General features: G+C 53.9%; 1 protein-coding gene across 1 annotated transcript; it reads right to left on the bottom strand.

Moving 5' to 3' along the window:
* Window positions 1–9,086: 9,086 nt before the first annotated feature.
* Window positions 9,087–13,484, bottom strand: VAMP2 (vesicle associated membrane protein 2). The gene is made up of 5 exons (XM_049766197.1): window positions 13,321–13,484; window positions 12,856–12,979; window positions 11,459–11,617; window positions 11,297–11,348; window positions 9,087–10,764 (listed from the first exon to the last, which is right to left on the bottom strand). Coding segments are annotated over exons 1-5 (354 nt in total). The 5' UTR covers window positions 13,323–13,484; the 3' UTR covers window positions 9,087–10,747.
* Between the last annotated feature and the right edge of the window lie 3,460 nt (window positions 13,485–16,944).

Genomic DNA, 16,944 nt, shown 5'->3' with positions numbered 1-16,944 from the left:
CCAGGGAGGGCAGAACAGCCGAACCGGGGGAGCTGAGCGGAGCCGAGCCGAGCCGGCTAGCGGGTCGTGAGGAGAAGAACTCCTGGGCGCTCGCTGTTCCATCCCAGCGTTTGGGTCGGAACCGGCACCGGCACCGGCGTCTGTCAGGCACGCCCTCGATCATCAATGGATCCGTCGATGGATCGATCAGCCCCCCGAACCCCGCAGAGAGATGCCTACCTACCTGGTCGCCGCCCTCCGGCCCTTCTTCTCCCCTTGCCCGGCCCGGTCCAGCCGCCCGAGTGGAGCGGAGCGGAGCGGAGTGGCGCTGCGAGCGGCGGCGAGTGGCAGCAAGTGGCGTGGAAGCAGCCGGCCGGGCCGGGGCGGGGAGGGAGGCGGTTGCATAATCCGGGTCCGGCCCCCCATTGGCCCCGGGCCAGCAGCGCCCGCCCCGCCCCGGCTCGCCCGATTGGCCCGCTCGGCCGCTGAGGTCACGGCCAAGCACTCGCGCCCGCGGGCGCACGTGGACCGGGTGCTGGCGCCCAAGCCCGCCCGCCCGCTCCCTCGCCTCGCCTCGCCGGGGCCCGACCGCTGGACGCGGACCGACGGACTGGCAGGCGCGACACCGCAAAGCCAGAGGCCCAGAGGCCCGGGTCACCCTAGCCCAGGGATCCTCTCCTTTCCTCGCAAGGCGGAGCTGGACCAGGCTTGGACGAGATGAAGGAACAGGCTGGAAAGGGGGTGAAGGGAAGGGACGGAGGAGGCTGCCCCAGTGTGCTCAGAATCCAGGCCTCCTCCCAGGCAAGCCCTCCTACTCAAAATGCTGTGAATGCAAGGCTACGAGAGAGAGAGACAGACAGACAGAGAGACAGAGACAGAGACAGAGAGAGAGACAGAGAGAGAGACAGACAGACAGACAGACAGAGACAGAGAGACAGACAGAGAGGGGGGAGAGAGGGAGAGAAAGGAGAGTGGAGAGAGAGAGAGAAAGGAGAGTGGAGAGAGAGAGAGAGAGAGGAGAGAGAGAGGAGAGAGAGAGAAGAGAGAGAGAAGAGAGAGAAGAGAGAGAAGAGAGAGAGAGAGAGAGAGAGAGAGAGAGAGAGAGAGAGAGAGAGAGAGAGAGAGAGAGAGAGAGAGAGACCATGGGTAATTGCAGGAGCATGGCCGACCCTGGCTGGACAGGGCCTCCCAACAACACCAAGGGAGGCAGGCCAGGTGTTTCTGCAACCAACAGCTGGAGGGACCACAACAACAACAGCTGGAGGCTTCCTGACAACCTCACGGTGACGAGGACCCCTCTCCTAAGCATGCAGCCAAGTCCAGTTAGCGCTGCCCCCCAAAGTGGAGGCCCAAAGAGCAAAACAAAGAAGGCCACCGACAGAAAACGCCAACCGGGACCCTAGCTGGTGAGCAGCGGCGTCCAAGTAGAGGACCTCAGATGCACACAAGGAAAAGTCAGCGACTTCTTCATTGTATTCCCAACAAACCTGATGTAGGGTACATGGCCAATGAACATGGTGATTTTATTGTTAATGAGAAGAGGTAGGAAAGGGGGAGAATAGAGCATCCACTGGATCTCGTTTATATCTTTATTATTTTGGTTTGGGGGCCACCCCCAGCAGTGCTCAGGGGTTACCCTGGCTTTATGCTCAGAACCAAACCAGATCCACAGCCCTACCACTGTGCTATCATTCAATGGTGTGTGTATATATATATATATATATATATATATATATATATATATATATATATATATATATCAATCATTGTTTATATATTCAAGAGTGAGCAGAACTCCAGGTCTAAAATAAAGAACAGGGTCCTCTTTGGGAGGATAAAGTGCCCGGCTATGGGCCAGTACCATAGCACAGCGACAGAGGGTGTTGGCCTAGCTGCTGCCAGCCCAGATTTGACCCCTGGCATCCTGTAAGGTCCCCAGCACTGCAAAAATAAAGTCCCCAGCCAGAATCAGGAGAATTGCACATGAAAGACAGGCCTCCTGTCCCCTTCAGGAATGGGAGGAATAGGCAGTTCCTCTTAGAGCTCCCTGGAAGCACTGGGGATCACTGAAGAGGGCCTCAACCTGCTGCTGACATCACATCACGGGCAACGCAAGCACTCACTCACTCACTCCATCAGGAGCCCCAATCTTTCCAATGAGTTCCCATGGTGAGATTTCAGGGGGAAATCTCTGTGGAAAACTTGGGGACACCGGGATGTCATAAAGCAACCCATATATAAGAATCGAAGTGACAAGGGGGCGGAGAGGGTGCTTGTCTTGCTCGCAGCTCACTAGCCCCTCATCACCAGACACGACATATGGCCCCCTTCACGCCAGTACCCTGGCAGTGACCCCTGAGCACCGAAGAGGTTTCCTCTCCACCTTCCTTCCAAAAATGAGCTAAAGCCAAAACAAACCAACCAACCAACCAAAGCTTGGGGAACCTGGGTGTGTAAGCCTTTGCACTAGCATATGCCTGGCCCTGCGTCTCCGATGTCATGCCTTTGCTGGCAATGTCTTTCTCCTCGGGGCCTCAGGTGTGAGCCCCTGCGCCAGCCGCTCCCCCTCCTTCTCCTTTACGTAGACGAAGGGATCTGGGGCTCCCGGGCTGCCCGCCGGTCCCCACAGAAACCGAGGCTCCTCTTCCGTCAATGGAGGCGAGGGGGCGGGAGGCCTCGGCCGTGACGTCAAAGCGGGCCCGGGGGTGGAGCGGGCAGCGGGGAAAGTGGGGCGCAGCAGCCGGGGAGGAGCGAGGCGGCGAAGGCAGGCCGCGGCTTGGGAGGCGGCCAGGCCGGGCCGGGAGGGCGGCGGCCGGCGCTCTCGGGAACATCGCGTTCTCTTGGCGGGCGGCCCAGCCTGAGCCCTGGGTCTGGCCTCGCCTTCTCCCCGATCCGGTCCGAGGACTGCCGGCCTTCCCCAAGTGGGATCAAGGGGGGCAGATGGGGAGAAGGGGCTCCCCCTCTCCTCCTCCCTCTCCCTGCTGCATGCAGCCCGGGCAATCCGCCTGCCCCTGCGGCTGGCTTTCTCCCACACCCCGGGCACCCCGACTTCAGAACCGCACGATTCTGCTTCGGGGAGCCAGAGCTGGAGGCCCCCCAAGTTGGCTTGGCTCGGGAAATCAGTCAGTCGCACCTTTGCTCCTGCCCTGGAGGCCGCCTCCCCGTGCCAGGCTCCTTTTACTACGATTGCAGCAGAGCAGCGTGTGGGAGCGAGCATGGGTCCAAAAGGCAGAAAGGGACTTGGCCCAGCCCTCACCCCAAAAGAAAAGGGACCTGGGTTGGATCAAGCCTGAGCCTCAAGACACTCGGGGAGATTGGGAAATGTGTTGAGAAGCACCCCACAATACTCTCACAGAGGTCTCGCCCTGTCACCGTTGCTCTTATCCCCAGTAGGTATTGGTTTTCTGTTGTGTTTTGGGGGGGGCACACCCTGCCTGGCTCAGGGATCCTATGTTGGGGGATTCCAGCCTGGCAAGCACCAGACCTCCTGTCCTGCCACTCTCGAAGCTAAGTCTTATTTCAAATATTGCTGAGGGCTTCACCCCTTTATTATCCGAGCCCTAGGACGACTGGACATCGTCAAGGAATCAACTTCTAAGGTCCAGAGCCAACACATTCCCCCCAAATGGCCTCATGCTATATTCTCAGGCTCTTGACCAACGGAGCCCAGAGTTAAATCCGAGCTCTGGCAATGGATCTCTAATTCTGGTTTCTTACCCTGTGAGCAATAAATCCAGAGTCACACACACACTGGAACACACGCGGCCCCTTCATGCCTTTCTTCCCCTTCCTCCCTCCCTGGGGCCAATCTGATGTCATGCAGACTTCACCCACCCACCCACCTATCTACCCCACTGAACAGCACAGCCTCAATTTCCACATCTCCAAGTGATCGATCGACCAATCCCAGTTATTCCCTAGGAACCCCGCTGACTCGTTTTCTTCCCCTTCCTCCACAGGACCACCATGGCTTATCCGGTCCCTTTCGGATTGGACACAGACACCACAGAGGCACCGAATCTGACGCCTCTTCACAGGCAAGCAAAGATTTAACTACGACCGATATGCACAACTACCCCTCAACAGTCGATTCCCACCTGGTGAGGACTTGGGTGCACTCCGGATTTGACACACGAGAAACATGCAGAGCGTCCACGGGACCACAGGTCGGGTCATGGACCTCGTCCGTCACCCTCTGGGCAGCCAGAAGGTGGATCCTGAGGGATCTGCCAGACCCCCTATGAGGGTCTATACATCAGTGTGTCTCTGTCAGAGATGTTGGGTCAGTTGATAGCACCCACCCCAACAGAGGGGAACCCACTGGATCTCTTCAGGATCACTGTGAGAGGATCTACCAGATGCCTACGAAGATCTCTACGGTCAGACTGTCTCTATCAGAGATGTTGAGTCAGTTGATACCACCCTCCCCAACCGTGAGGCATTCACTGGATCTCCCCAGGAGCCCTATGAGAGGACCTACCAGATGCCCTACGAAGATCTAGATGTCAATCTATGTCTCTGTCAGAGATGTCGGGTCAGTTGAAAGAGTCTACTCTACCCCAACAGCGGGGCACTCTCTTGATCTCTTCAGGAGCACTGTGAAAGGATCTACCAGACCCCGTATGAGGGTCTAGATGTCAGTCTCTGTTGGGTGTTGATAGCGCCCACCACCCCAACAGAGGGGCACTCCCTGGATCTCTTCAAGAGCACTGTGAGAGCATCTACCAGATGCCCTACGAAGAGATACAAGTCTGTCTCTGTCAGAGATGTTGGGTCAGTTGATGGCGCCCACCCCAACAGGGGGGCACTCCCTGGATCTCCCCAGGAGCACTGTGAGAAGATCTACCAGATGCCCTATGAGGATCCATAGGTCAGTCTCTATCTCTGTCAGAGATGTTGGGTCAGTTGATGGCGCTCACCCCAACAGTGGGGCACTCCCTGGATCTGTCCAGGAGCACTGTGAGAGGATCTATCAGATGCCCTACTAAGACATATACGTCAGTCTCTGTCTCTGTCAATTTACGTCAGTCTCTGTCTCTGTCAGAGATCTCTGTCAGCTGATGGCGTCCATCCCGACAGTGGGACGCCCCCTGGATCTCCCCAGGAGCACTGTGAGCGGATCCCGAGACCCTCCCCAGGCAGCCGCGTGACTCAGTTACACAGGACGGTGAGGCGCGCAGGGCAGCGACTCTGGGCTCCATGGCAGGGCTGACTGGGGCCCCCTGACAGAAACGCGGCCTCCCCCCACGCGCACCCCATTCCCACCCCGGTCCCCCAGCACTCACCACAGGCGATCCCGCCGAAGCCAACGTCTCCTCACTCCCAAGTTACCTCAGCGCCTCAGGCTCGCTCCCTCAGGCGGGAGGCCACGCCCACCGCCCTGGTCGGCCACGCCCCCTTCGCGCTCATTGGCCGGAAGCCTCCGACCCATGCCCCGCGCCGCGTGCGGCCCGAGAACCGCAGCTCAACGCTCATTGGCTCCTTTCACTTCCGCTCTCTTCCCATTGGCCCGCCGGTTCCGAGTCAGCGACGGATCCACGTGCGGGAGGGGGCCCGCGCGCGCTCCTAAATTGGACTTCCTGCTTGGAGGCCATGCCCCATCCACTCTCCGCGTTCTCATTGGCTGGCGGGCGTCCGCTGACCTGCCTGACAACCGGTGACGTCAGCCATCCGCTCTTTTTCCATTGGCTGAGCTCGCGGAGCTGTCGCGTACACGTGCCGGGCGCCTCACGCGGCAACTTGTTTACCTAGAAGCTGGGGATTTTCCTTGACGATTCGCTCCCTACTCCGCCCCCGGAAAAGCAGGCTTGTGCGCATGCACGCTGTGGGCCGCGCGCAGGCGCAGAACGCAACGGCGGTGGCAGTCGTGAGGCTGTGATAGTTCTTTCTGGGGAGACATAGCAAGGTTGCAAGAACTCCCTCTGCGCTGGGCCTCGAGGCCCTGGCTCAGTCAGACACTCCCCCACAAAGCTTAAATTAAAGATCTGAGGTAAAAACGGTTTTCAGGAATCATGTAGTGATCATGCTGAGCAAAATAAACACAATTTTTGATTTTTGCATTTTATGGACACCTTTCTACGCAGACTAGTGGGTTGTCAAACAACTAGAGAGAGGGCACCATGTTGAATTGGGAGCCAGAAGAGAAGTTACATAATCAGCCCAAATTAATATACTAGTCCATTTTGGGGTCCAACTTGAACCCACGTTCTTGACTCTATGTAGAAGACTGATCGTAGAATACAGAAACTCTAGACTTGTGAACCCAAAAATGTCAGTAGAGGGCGTCAGAGTGACAGTAATAGTACAGTGTTTGGGATTTGGCCTTGCAAGGAGCAAAACTTGGGTTTGATTTTTCTTGGCACCCCTATCTGGTCTCCTCCCTCCTGAGCTCATCAGGAGGTGAGCTAAGAAAAAAAGAAAGAAATTTAGTAAAAGCAAAAGAACCACGAGCGCTGTCTGGGATCCAGTGACTTAACTGGTGGGTATTATGACTTTGTACCTAGTTATAACTAAGATGATTTTATCTGGGCCCCTTAGAAGGGCTGAATCCATCTGCAGGAAGGGGCTTGACCTTTATTTGTGCCAGCAAACTAACCCAAAGCCACATTCATGTAAAGCCTGTGCTCTGTCACTAAAACTACTTTCTCTTGAAGCTTGATTTTTGTTGTTAATTTGGTTTTATTGAAAACACCCCACTTGTGCAGGGCCTATTCCTGGCAGAGGACCTTGCATACACCAAACCCAGGCCCCCTGCATGGGAAGCAAGCATTCTAGTTCTTTGACCTATCTCCCCTCCACCTAGATCCTTTTATTTATTTATTTGGTTTTTGGGTCACACCTGGCAGCGCTCAGGAGTTATTCCTGCCTCTACAAATCGCTCCTGGCAGGCTCAGGGGACCAAATGGGATGCCGGGGTTCAAACCAGTCCTGCATGCAAAGCAAATGCCCTACCTCCATGCTATCTCTCCAGCCAAAGATCCTTTTATTTGTTTGGTTAGTTTTTGGGCCACACCGGTGACGTTCGTTCAGGGATTACTCCTGGCTCTGCGCTCAGAAATCGCTCCTGGCTTGGGAGGACCATATGGGACACTGGGGATCTAACTGCGGTCCATCCTAGGTCAGCCATGTGCAAGGCAAATGCCCTACGACTGCGCCACCCTGGGGCCTCCACCTAAATCCTTTTTAAAAGCTTTCCAGATAGGAGCTGACAGATTTGGAAATCACTAGGTCTGCTAGAAAGCTGAACCCTCATACTACAGAATGTGGCCATCCACAGTTCATCGAATACTTTCCACTCACTGCCGAATAGGCAGGAACAGGGATGTCACATCAGGGGCATAAAAGACCTGGAGGTGGAGCTGGAGTGATAACACAGCGGTAGGTGTTTGCCTTGCACGCAGCTGACCCAGCATGGCTCTAAGTTTGTTCTCTGGTGTCTCATATGGTTCCCCGAGCCAGGAGCGATTCCTGAGTGCAGAGCCCGGAGTAACCCCTGAGCATCACTAGGTGAGGGCCCTCCACAGGCAAAAAAAGACCTGGGGGCCAAAGGGGTTTAGCTCAGGTTCTACAGTCACCAAACACTGAGTACAGGCTACCCAGTTAGATCTCTGAGGCCATTAACTTATAGGGGAAAGGCACGTCCCCAGTGGTGCTGGAGGCCTTGATTATACCCAGCAGTTCTAAGCTATAGAGTTCAAATGCAGGACCCTCCTGTACATACTCCCTTTGAACTATCGCCCTAGCCCCAGTGAGTTATTTACCCCGTCTGGATATGTGCCAGGATGGATCAGAAAAGATTATTTCGCACTTGGTCACCTACTCAGGCCAAGGATTAAATGACCTAGGGAAGGGTGGAGAGAGAGCACAGCGGGAAGGCATTTGCCTTGCATGCAGCCGACCGGGACGATTCCTGGCATCCCAAAAGGTCCCCAGAACTTGCCAAGAGTGATTTCTGAGCACAGAGCCAGGAGAAACCCGAGCATCACCAAGTGTGGCCCAAAAATCAATCAACAAACACATTGCTTAAAAAAAATTAATAAACAAAAATAGCCTAGGGAGCAACTTCTGAGCATCTGGGAGTTTTAGGAAACCAATAGCAGATGATCCTAGGCAGGGGAGAAGTTGTAAAGTCCAGACTTCAAAGTTTATCAGGCTGAGGGGCCAGAGAGATAGCATGGAGGTAAGGTGTTTGCCTTTCATGCAGGAGGTCATCGGTTCGAATCCCGGAGTCCCATATGGTCCCCCGTGCCTGCCAGGAGCAATTTCTGCGCCTGGAGCCAGGAATAACCCCTGAGCACTGCTGGGTGTAACCCAAAAACCACAAAAACAAACAGAAAAAAAACCACCAAAGTTTATCAGGCTGAGACACAAGAATCAAGAACAGGTCCCTTGGGGCCAGAGCGGTGGCACAGGGCCTAAGGCGTAGGATGAATCGCAGTTCAATCCCCCTAGTCCCATATGGGACCCCAAGCCTAAAGTGATTTCTGAGGACATAGCCAGGAGCCAGAGTTTTTGTGGCCCCAAAACAAAACAAAACAAAAACACTTCCCATAATAAATCCCAGGTGCTCTCCTAGTCAGTGGCCCACTCTGGGAATAACACTTTGACCTGACAAGGTCAGGACCTTTGGCAAAGCTCAGTATCTTTTCTTTTTTTCCTCCTATTTTTTGGGGGGGTCACCCCTGGCGGCGCTCTGCACTCAGAAGTCGCTCCTGACAGGCTCAGGGACATATGGGATGCCCGGATTTGAAATCAAAGTCCGTCCTGTGTTGGCCGCCTGCAAGGCAAACACCCTACCACTGTGCTATCACTCCGGCCCCCAGTATCTTTTCAATTTATCTTTTAAACCAGGGGTCTCAAACTCGAGACCCACAGGCTGTTTGCGGTCCTCCGTACAACATTCTGTGGCCCTGCCCTAGAGGAATCTTTTTTTGTTTTGTTTTGTTTTAGTTCAAGGCTTACTACTGCCTTTAAACTCAAGGATCACCCCGATTTGCCTCCTGCAGCCCCCAGGTAAATTGAGTTTGAGACCCCTATTTTAAACCCTCCAATGCTATTGGTAAATCCAATATTCTTCCCACCGGTTAAAAAAACACCTTAGACAACACTTGTATTACTCATTACACATTTATTGTACATTTTCACAATCTGGATGCGCCACAGAACTGGGGGCATGGGGTGAGGGAAGGAGGGCAGGGGACACTGGGATCATATGGGGGGGTCTAGAACACAGCACCCCCACCCCAGCATCTCTTCCTACCCTTTTAACACCACAGCTTAGATCTCCCTGCTCCCCTCCACACAGAAATCTTTTGAGTGTGAGGGGAAAAATAATTTAGGGGATCCCCTCCAGTGGTAGGTTTAAGGAACTGCACCCTCAGACCCCTAAAATTGTGCCATTGAAAAATACATCAGATGCTTCCTCTATCACTTTAGCTGAGGAGACAGCTCTCTCTGGGCTCCACGGCCCTAGAGAGAAGGCAAGCATCTCCATTTTCCATCAAGTCCCAAACACACATTGGCAGTGACTAGTATCCCCCAGAACTCAGGGGGCAGTCAAAGGAGCTGGGCAGTGATGGGAGCAATACCCCCCGAATTGGGGAGTAGGATTTACAGTCCAATTCCCAGCAGGGATAGGTCAGAGGGGATTTCAGGCAAGATCTGGGGGGATTCTCTGCCCTGCCCCACTCCGCCCCAAGGCAGTGATGACTCTACACACACTGGTAGCCACCTCTCCCAAGAGAGATCCGACTGTGGCCAACCCCCCAACTCTCCTGGTGGGAGGAGGAGGAGGCAGACTAGGCAGATGGGAGAGAGGGAAACCTCCTGGGAATGTCAGTTGAGCGCCCCACATGAAAACTGGGGAGCAGGAATGTGGGGAAGAGACTCCAAATGGCAGAATTATTGGTCCATCATAACACACTGAACTCCAAGACACTTACACACCAGCTGGGGGGAGGGAAAGGGGGATAACGAGAGGTTCGGAAAATGGGGGTAAGGAAGGCAAACTGGACTAGAGGTGATAAGAGAGAAGGATTCTGGGGATCAGAATAGAGGACTGCCCGAAACCTTCCGCTTCCCGTCACCTCCAATGAATGTCATGCAAATCAAAGTATAAAAACTAGGACCAATGGGTGCTAATTCTAATAAAAAAAAATTAAATAAAACAATAAAACATTGAAGAGTGACAGCAACAAAAAAGATAACCAAAAAGTACAGTCAAATGCAAAACGAATGCTAATTAACAAGCTGGAAGCTCCCAGAATACCTTGGGATTCTGAGGTCAGTCTCAGAGCCTTCCAGTGATGCAAAGATGCACCTAGGAGGCCTGGACAGTTGCTTTTTGTCTTACTTTTTTTTTTGGTAGGGGTTTGAGGTATGGGTGTGGGGAAAGCCAGGATGGGAAAAAGAATTAGTTAAATCCAAGGGAAGGAGAGAAAGGAGGACTATTGCATAGCAAATGCAAATGAAGGGACTTCTGGGCAGGAGAAGAGGGAAAGGGGAGAAAGGAAGAGGAAGATTGTGATGGGGAACCTCAGGAAGGAGTGTTCAGGACAACCGGAAAAATCTTCTAGTAATAAAACTACAAACAGACCAAATATATATATTATATATGTATAAATAACAGCTGGCTATTTACAGGGACACACACACGGACACACACACACGGATCCGGAGGGGAAGGACTGGAAGATATGGCTGAGAGGTGGAGGAGCAGCTTGGGATGGGGGAGAGGCCCTTCTCTGGGCAGGGCAGGCTCCTCAGGGGTTTAAGAGCTGAAGTAAACTGTAGAAAGGAAAAGAGAAGGAAGAAGAAGGAAGAAAGAGAAAGAGAAAGTAGCAGGTCAGGCCCCACCCAGTTCCTCCCCACACACACACCGCTGTGGGAAAACCCTTCCACCCCTTGGGTCTCAGACTCTCTCCTCAATAAAATAAGGGAAACAGACAACTGGGTTCTCAGGTCTCTTCAACTCCATGGTATAATCTTGGGAGAATAGCTCATCAACCCTCGAGCCTGAGACCACAAGTTCTTTAGGGGTTGGCTTGGGCATTTCCTATTCTCCCACTCCCCAATTCCAGTATTCCCAAACTGGGTTCTACGGCCCCAAGGGTAGAATTCCTGTTTCCAAAATCTTAACAAATTGCCCAGAACGCACGTGCCAACCAAACATCAAGGTTTGGGGGTTCTAAATGAAACTGCCAGAAGCAGTTATAGGTTCTGAACTGAACAGTGAAAACTGGTTATGATCTTCAAAAGCCAGAAATCGAAGGGGAAATCTATCTAGTGAAAGGGCCCAAGCCACTCCTGCCCTACTCACCGATGATGATGATGAGGATAATGGCGCAAATCACACCCAAGATGATCATCATCTGGAGGGTGGAGAGAGAGAGAGGAGAGAGTGAGAGAGACGAACCAACAACAGCCCTGTTCATTCCCAGTCCTCCTCCCTCCTGTCTGTCGGAGCTGCTCCCATACCCACCTTGAGGTTTTTCCACCAGTATTTACGCTTGAGCTTGGCTGCACTCGTTTCGAACTGGGAGGCCCCCGCCTGGAGAGCGTCAGCGCGATCATCCAGCTCTGACAGCTTCTGGTCTCGTTCCAGGACCTTGTCCACGTTCACTCTCATGATGTCCACCACCTGGAGGAGGGGGTTCATGAGACAAGGGGTGTACAAAGGATCCACCCCAAGAGAGAGAACTCTATCCTGGAGACCCACCCTAAGGAACATGCACCTGCTAGCTAACATGCTAACATGCAAAGGACACATACAGAACACACCTAAGTGAACCCCTCAGGGGAGTGTGTGCACATACATAATACATAAAACCTGCAGTGAGTCTGGAAGCTCAAATAATAACTGCCGGGGTGGGGTAGCAACCCCTTGGATGTATAAGGCTGCACCAGTGCCTACCTACACCATCAGAAGCACCCCCAGACTAGCAAGGCCGACTGACTGAACACCCCAGGGCTATTCTGAGTGCCTGATAATAGGGTTGGGGCCTGGTAGCAATAGCCCCATGACTCAAAAGGGCTCTACCATACACCCAACACACTCACACGGGGTGGGGTAGTAGCAACCCCCTAGATGTATAAGGCTGCGTCAATACTTACCTTACACTATCCGAAGCACCCCCAGACTAGCAAGGCAGACTGACTGAACACCCCAGGGCTATTCTGAGTGCCTGATAACAGAGTTGGGGCCTGGATGCAATGGCCCTATGACTCAAAAGGGCTCTGCCATGCACCCCACCCAAGATGGACACCCCCCAAAATCCATACTCACACGGGTTTGCTTTTGACCTTACTGATTCATTCACTCACCTCATCCACTTGGGCTTGGGTCTAAGTGCACCCCTCGGGGGAGTGTTGAGCAAATCCATATGTGCGGTCAATTCAGAAGCTCGAATAACAACCGGGGTGCGGTAGTAGCAACCCCCGAGATGTACAAGGCTGTGCCAGTGCTTCCCTACATCATCCGAAGCACCCCCGGACTAGCAAGGCCGACTGACTAAACACCCCAGGGCTACTCTGAGTGCCTGCTAATAGGGTTGGGGCCTGGTTCCAAGGGCTCCATGACTCAAAAGGCCACTGCCATGCACCCCACCCTAGATGGGCACCCCCAAAAGACACACTCTCACGGGGTGGGGTGGTAACAACCCCCTAGAAGCATAAGGCTGCGCCAGTACCTACCTTACACCATCCGAAGCTCCCCCAGGCTACCAAGGCCAGGGCTATTCTGATAGGGTTGGGGCCTGGCTGCAATGGCCCCACGACTCCAAAGGGCCCTGCCATGCACCCCACCCAAGATGGACACCCCCCAAATCCGTACTCACACGCGGGTTTGCTTTTCGGGACCTTCCCGAGTCCCCCACTCACCTCATCCACCTGGGCCTGGGTCTGCTGCAGCCTCCTGTTGCTGGTGAGGTTGGGCGGGGGTGCGGGGGGACCCCCCTCCCCAGCCGGGGCGGCCGGAGGGGGGGCGGTGGCAGCTGTGGCCGACCTGCGGGAGACGGGGACGGGTGGGGACGACGATGGGGTGCGGATGGCGGACTTGGGGGCCCGGGGCTCCGCCCATCCGCCTGTCAGTGCGTCCGTCAGTCAGCCCGCCAGTCCGTCATGCCCCCTCCGAGCTCGCCTCCCGTCGTCCGTCGGCGGGCTTGACCTTGACCTGCATGCGAGCCCTCCCCTCCCCCTCGTGCCTCAGTTTCCCCGCCTGTCACCTGAGCTTTCCCTTCCCCCACCCTCAAGCTCGCTCTGCCTCTCGCCCTGACTGAGCCCGGCGCACCCGGGCGCCCTGCACGCCGGGAGGAGGCGACGCCGGGGCGAAGGCGAGCGACTTACATGGCGGGGACGACGGGCAGTGATGGCGGCGACGGCTGACTGGCGCTCGCTGGCTGCCCCGGTCGGCAAGATGGCGGCCGCGCGTCAGCCACATCCGGGCACTGCGGGAGGGGCGGGGCGAGCCGCTGGCGCTTGATTGGTCGGCCTGTCCGGGGGGCGTGGCTGCCTCCTCCGGTGCTGGCTTCTGATTGGGCGTTTCTAGAGATGGGCGTGGCTAACTCCTCCTCGGGGGCGGGGCGCGGCTGTCGGTGTTCCTCACACACCGCCCGCGCCTCACAGCGCCCCTGTGGACGCTTGCCACTGGCCGAGGTGGGGTTCAGGAGGGGAGCGAGCCAGGCGAGGAATTGAGGGGTTCAGCCTCTCCTCAGGGCACCCCACCCCGGCCCCCCTGACAGATTTTTTTGGGGAGGCTGAGGAAAAAGGGGCTGAGGCAATGTCTGTCTCTGCCTCACGCCCTTGCTTGCACCCCAAGTCGGGCTGCGAGTGGGGTGACCCCGTGCGATGACTCCAGAGATCATGCACCCCCCCAACTCAGGCTGCAAGTGGGGTGACTCTCATGTGATGACCAGAGATCTTGCACCCCACTTTCTCCTTTTTTGAGGGGCCTCGCCATCCATGTCTGTCCCCATGCATGGCCTACGTGTGACCCACTTGCCTGCAGATTTTGGCCTCCTGGATGGGACTCGACCTCCTTGGGCATTACCTGACTAACTGACTGACTGACTCCTCTCTGGATTCTTTCAAAGAGAATCCACATGTAGACATCCAATAAACATCTGGATCTGGGACGTGGCAGGAAGAAATGAAGCGCCCTTGACTGGGCCTTGAGTGGTTCTCCAATGGCGCTACACACAAAACACCTTGCTTGTCTTAGCAGACTGCAAGGAGAACAAGACAAGATGGTAGGGAGGCCAGATAAACTAGTTAGCACACACACACACACACACACACACATCTGGATCTGGGACGTGGCAGGAAGAAATGAAGCGCCCTTGACTGGGCCTTGAGTGGTTCTCTAAGGCGCTACACACAAGACACCTTGCTTTGTCTTAGCAGACTGCAAGGAGGACAGGACAATATGGTAGGGAGACCAGATGAACTAGTTAGCGCGCGCGCGCACACACACACACACACACACACACACACACACACACACACACACACACACACCACATTTTTCCCCTTACCACCAAGGCTGCCCAAGGCCTCCTGCTGTCAAGATGGTAGGGAGGCCAGATAAACTAGTTAGCACACACACACACACACACACACACACACACACTAGTTAGCACACACACACACACACATACACACACCACACACACATTTTTCCCCTTACCACCAAGGCTGCCCAAGGCCTCCTGCTGTCAACCTCCCCCAGGTATTCCACCTCCTCCCCACCAAAGCCTGAAGCTTGACTCAGTTACCAAAGGTGTCATTTCCCAGCTGTCTGGGGGAGGTGAGTGAGCCTGGAGCCAAGTGGTGGGTGAGGGACTCTTAGGTGTGCTGCTCTCAGCTCCCTTCCTCTCCCCAGGGGCTGACACTTCTCTGGTACTTGTGTGCTGACACAGAAACAGAAAATCAGATAGCTCAGCCTGTGAAAAAAGAAGAAAAAAGCAGCTTGTGTGAGGGTCTCTGACCCAGCTGTTGGTTGGTACTGAGATGTCTCAACTTCCTTTCTGAGAGATGCTAAATTCTAAGCTTTCATGTTGAAATCGGTGTTTGGGTATAAAACAGGGGCTAGGGCTAGGGATCAAAGCAAAGTGCAAGCTTTGCATGAAAGGAAGGAGGGAGGTAAGAAAGAGAGGAAGGAGAGGGAGAGGGAAGAAAGGAAGGAAAGTAGGTCATTCCTGGGTCCCCGCATCCTATATGGTGCCCTCTGAGCCCAGAGCCAGGAATGAATCCTGAGCATTGCTGGGTGTGCCACCAAGATAAATAAATAAAAAGGGGGGAGGAAGAAAGGAAGAAGGAAGGAGCTATAAGTAAGGGAGTCCCCTACTAGCACCAGCTAAGAAATTATTTATTGTATGGAGCCAGAGCAATTGCACCACAGTAAGGCGTTTGCCTTGCACAAGGACAACACAGGATGGACCCCAGTTCAAATCCCAGCATCCCATATGGTCCCCTGAAACTGCCAGGATCGACTTCTGAGCACAGTCAGGAGTAACCCCCGAGTGTTTACGGGTACTCCTGGTGGTACTCAGGAAATCCTATGGTTTCCGGGTATGACCCAAAAACCAAACCATGGGCCCGGAGAGATAGCACAGCGGTGTTTGCCTTGCAGGACCAAAGGTGGTTGGTTCAAATCCCAGTGTTCCATATGGTCCCCCGTGCCTGCCAGGAACTATTTCTGAGCAGAGAGCCAGGAGTAACCCCTGAGCACCGCCGGGTGTGGCCCAAAAACCAAAAAAAAAAAAAAAAAAAATTGGGGGAGCCAATTGGTATGGCATGGAAAATTAGCACATTGCTATTGCTATTGTATCTGGAGGACTGCAGCAGCAGAAACGGGCATACATGACCCCTGGAAATAGGAGTGCAGGAACTTAGGGCAGAAAGAGGCCTCTCACGGAGGATTCTCTTCCTGCCCATCCCATTTATGCAGCAGTACTTTGAACACCTCAAATTTAGATCAAAGATGGAGATACAGGGGGTAAAGTCGATGACTGAGTCCTTGGAAATGAACAGGAGCTGTATCACACTCTGGCCTCACAAAGATTGTCTACGTTTTTCCTTATCTAACAACTGACTTAGAAATTGGCATATTATGACAAACTCTACCAAAGAAATATTTGTAATCATGGTGCTTAGGGGCCGAGTGGTGGCACAAACAGTAGGGCATTTGCCTTGGATGCGCTGACCTAGGACGGACTGTGATTCGATCCCTTGGTGTCCCATATGGTCCCCCAAGCTAGAAGTGATTTCTGAGCGTAGAGCCAGGAATAACCCCTGAGCGTCACCGGGTGTGGCCCCCTCCCAAAAAAAATCATGGTGCTTAAATAAAGATATTATTAAAAAAATAAAAGAGAGAGAGATTGCCATAGAAGGGGGCTGGGTTATTCCTACACTGTCTCATGAGCTTGCTCTCTCCACATGAGTCAAACCTGACCAAACTAGTAATTAATGTCAAAGGTCTTGGCTGTCCCTCAACAGTAAAAGGTGAGGTTTCAAAGGGCTGAAGCATACATTTTGTATGGAGAACCTCCATAAAATACAAATTCAATTCAAGACACCGTGAGCATTACACTAGAAGTAGCCCCCAAATTCAACAGGGTTTGTAACAAAATAGAAAACGAAAGTAGAAAGCCTTCTAATTAGGAGGTTGGCAGTGGCACAAGCAAGCTGTAAGCCTAGGTGTATGTCTGCCTCAAGTTGTCTGCCTTGCCTTAGGGCTAGCCTAAGACTGACCTAGGTTCATTCCCCCAGTGTCCCATGTGGTCCCCCAAGCCAGGAGTGATTTCTGAGCGCATGGTCAGGAGTAGCCCTGAGCGTCATCGGGTGTGGCCCGAAAACAAACAAAAAAAAGCCTTCTAATTAGGAGCTTTTGGGGATGCAGTATGGAATAGGGGCAAAAGGACCTGTACTGATCTTTGCAATCAGCTGTTCAAAACCCGAGGCCTAGGGGTC

Source organism: Suncus etruscus, chromosome 20, assembly GCF_024139225.1.
Source record: "Suncus etruscus isolate mSunEtr1 chromosome 20, mSunEtr1.pri.cur, whole genome shotgun sequence".
NCBI classification, from domain to species: Eukaryota; Metazoa; Chordata; class Mammalia; order Eulipotyphla; family Soricidae; genus Suncus; species Suncus etruscus.
Note: the sequence above shows the minus strand (reverse complement) of the source record. Positions and strands in the feature narration are given on the sequence as shown.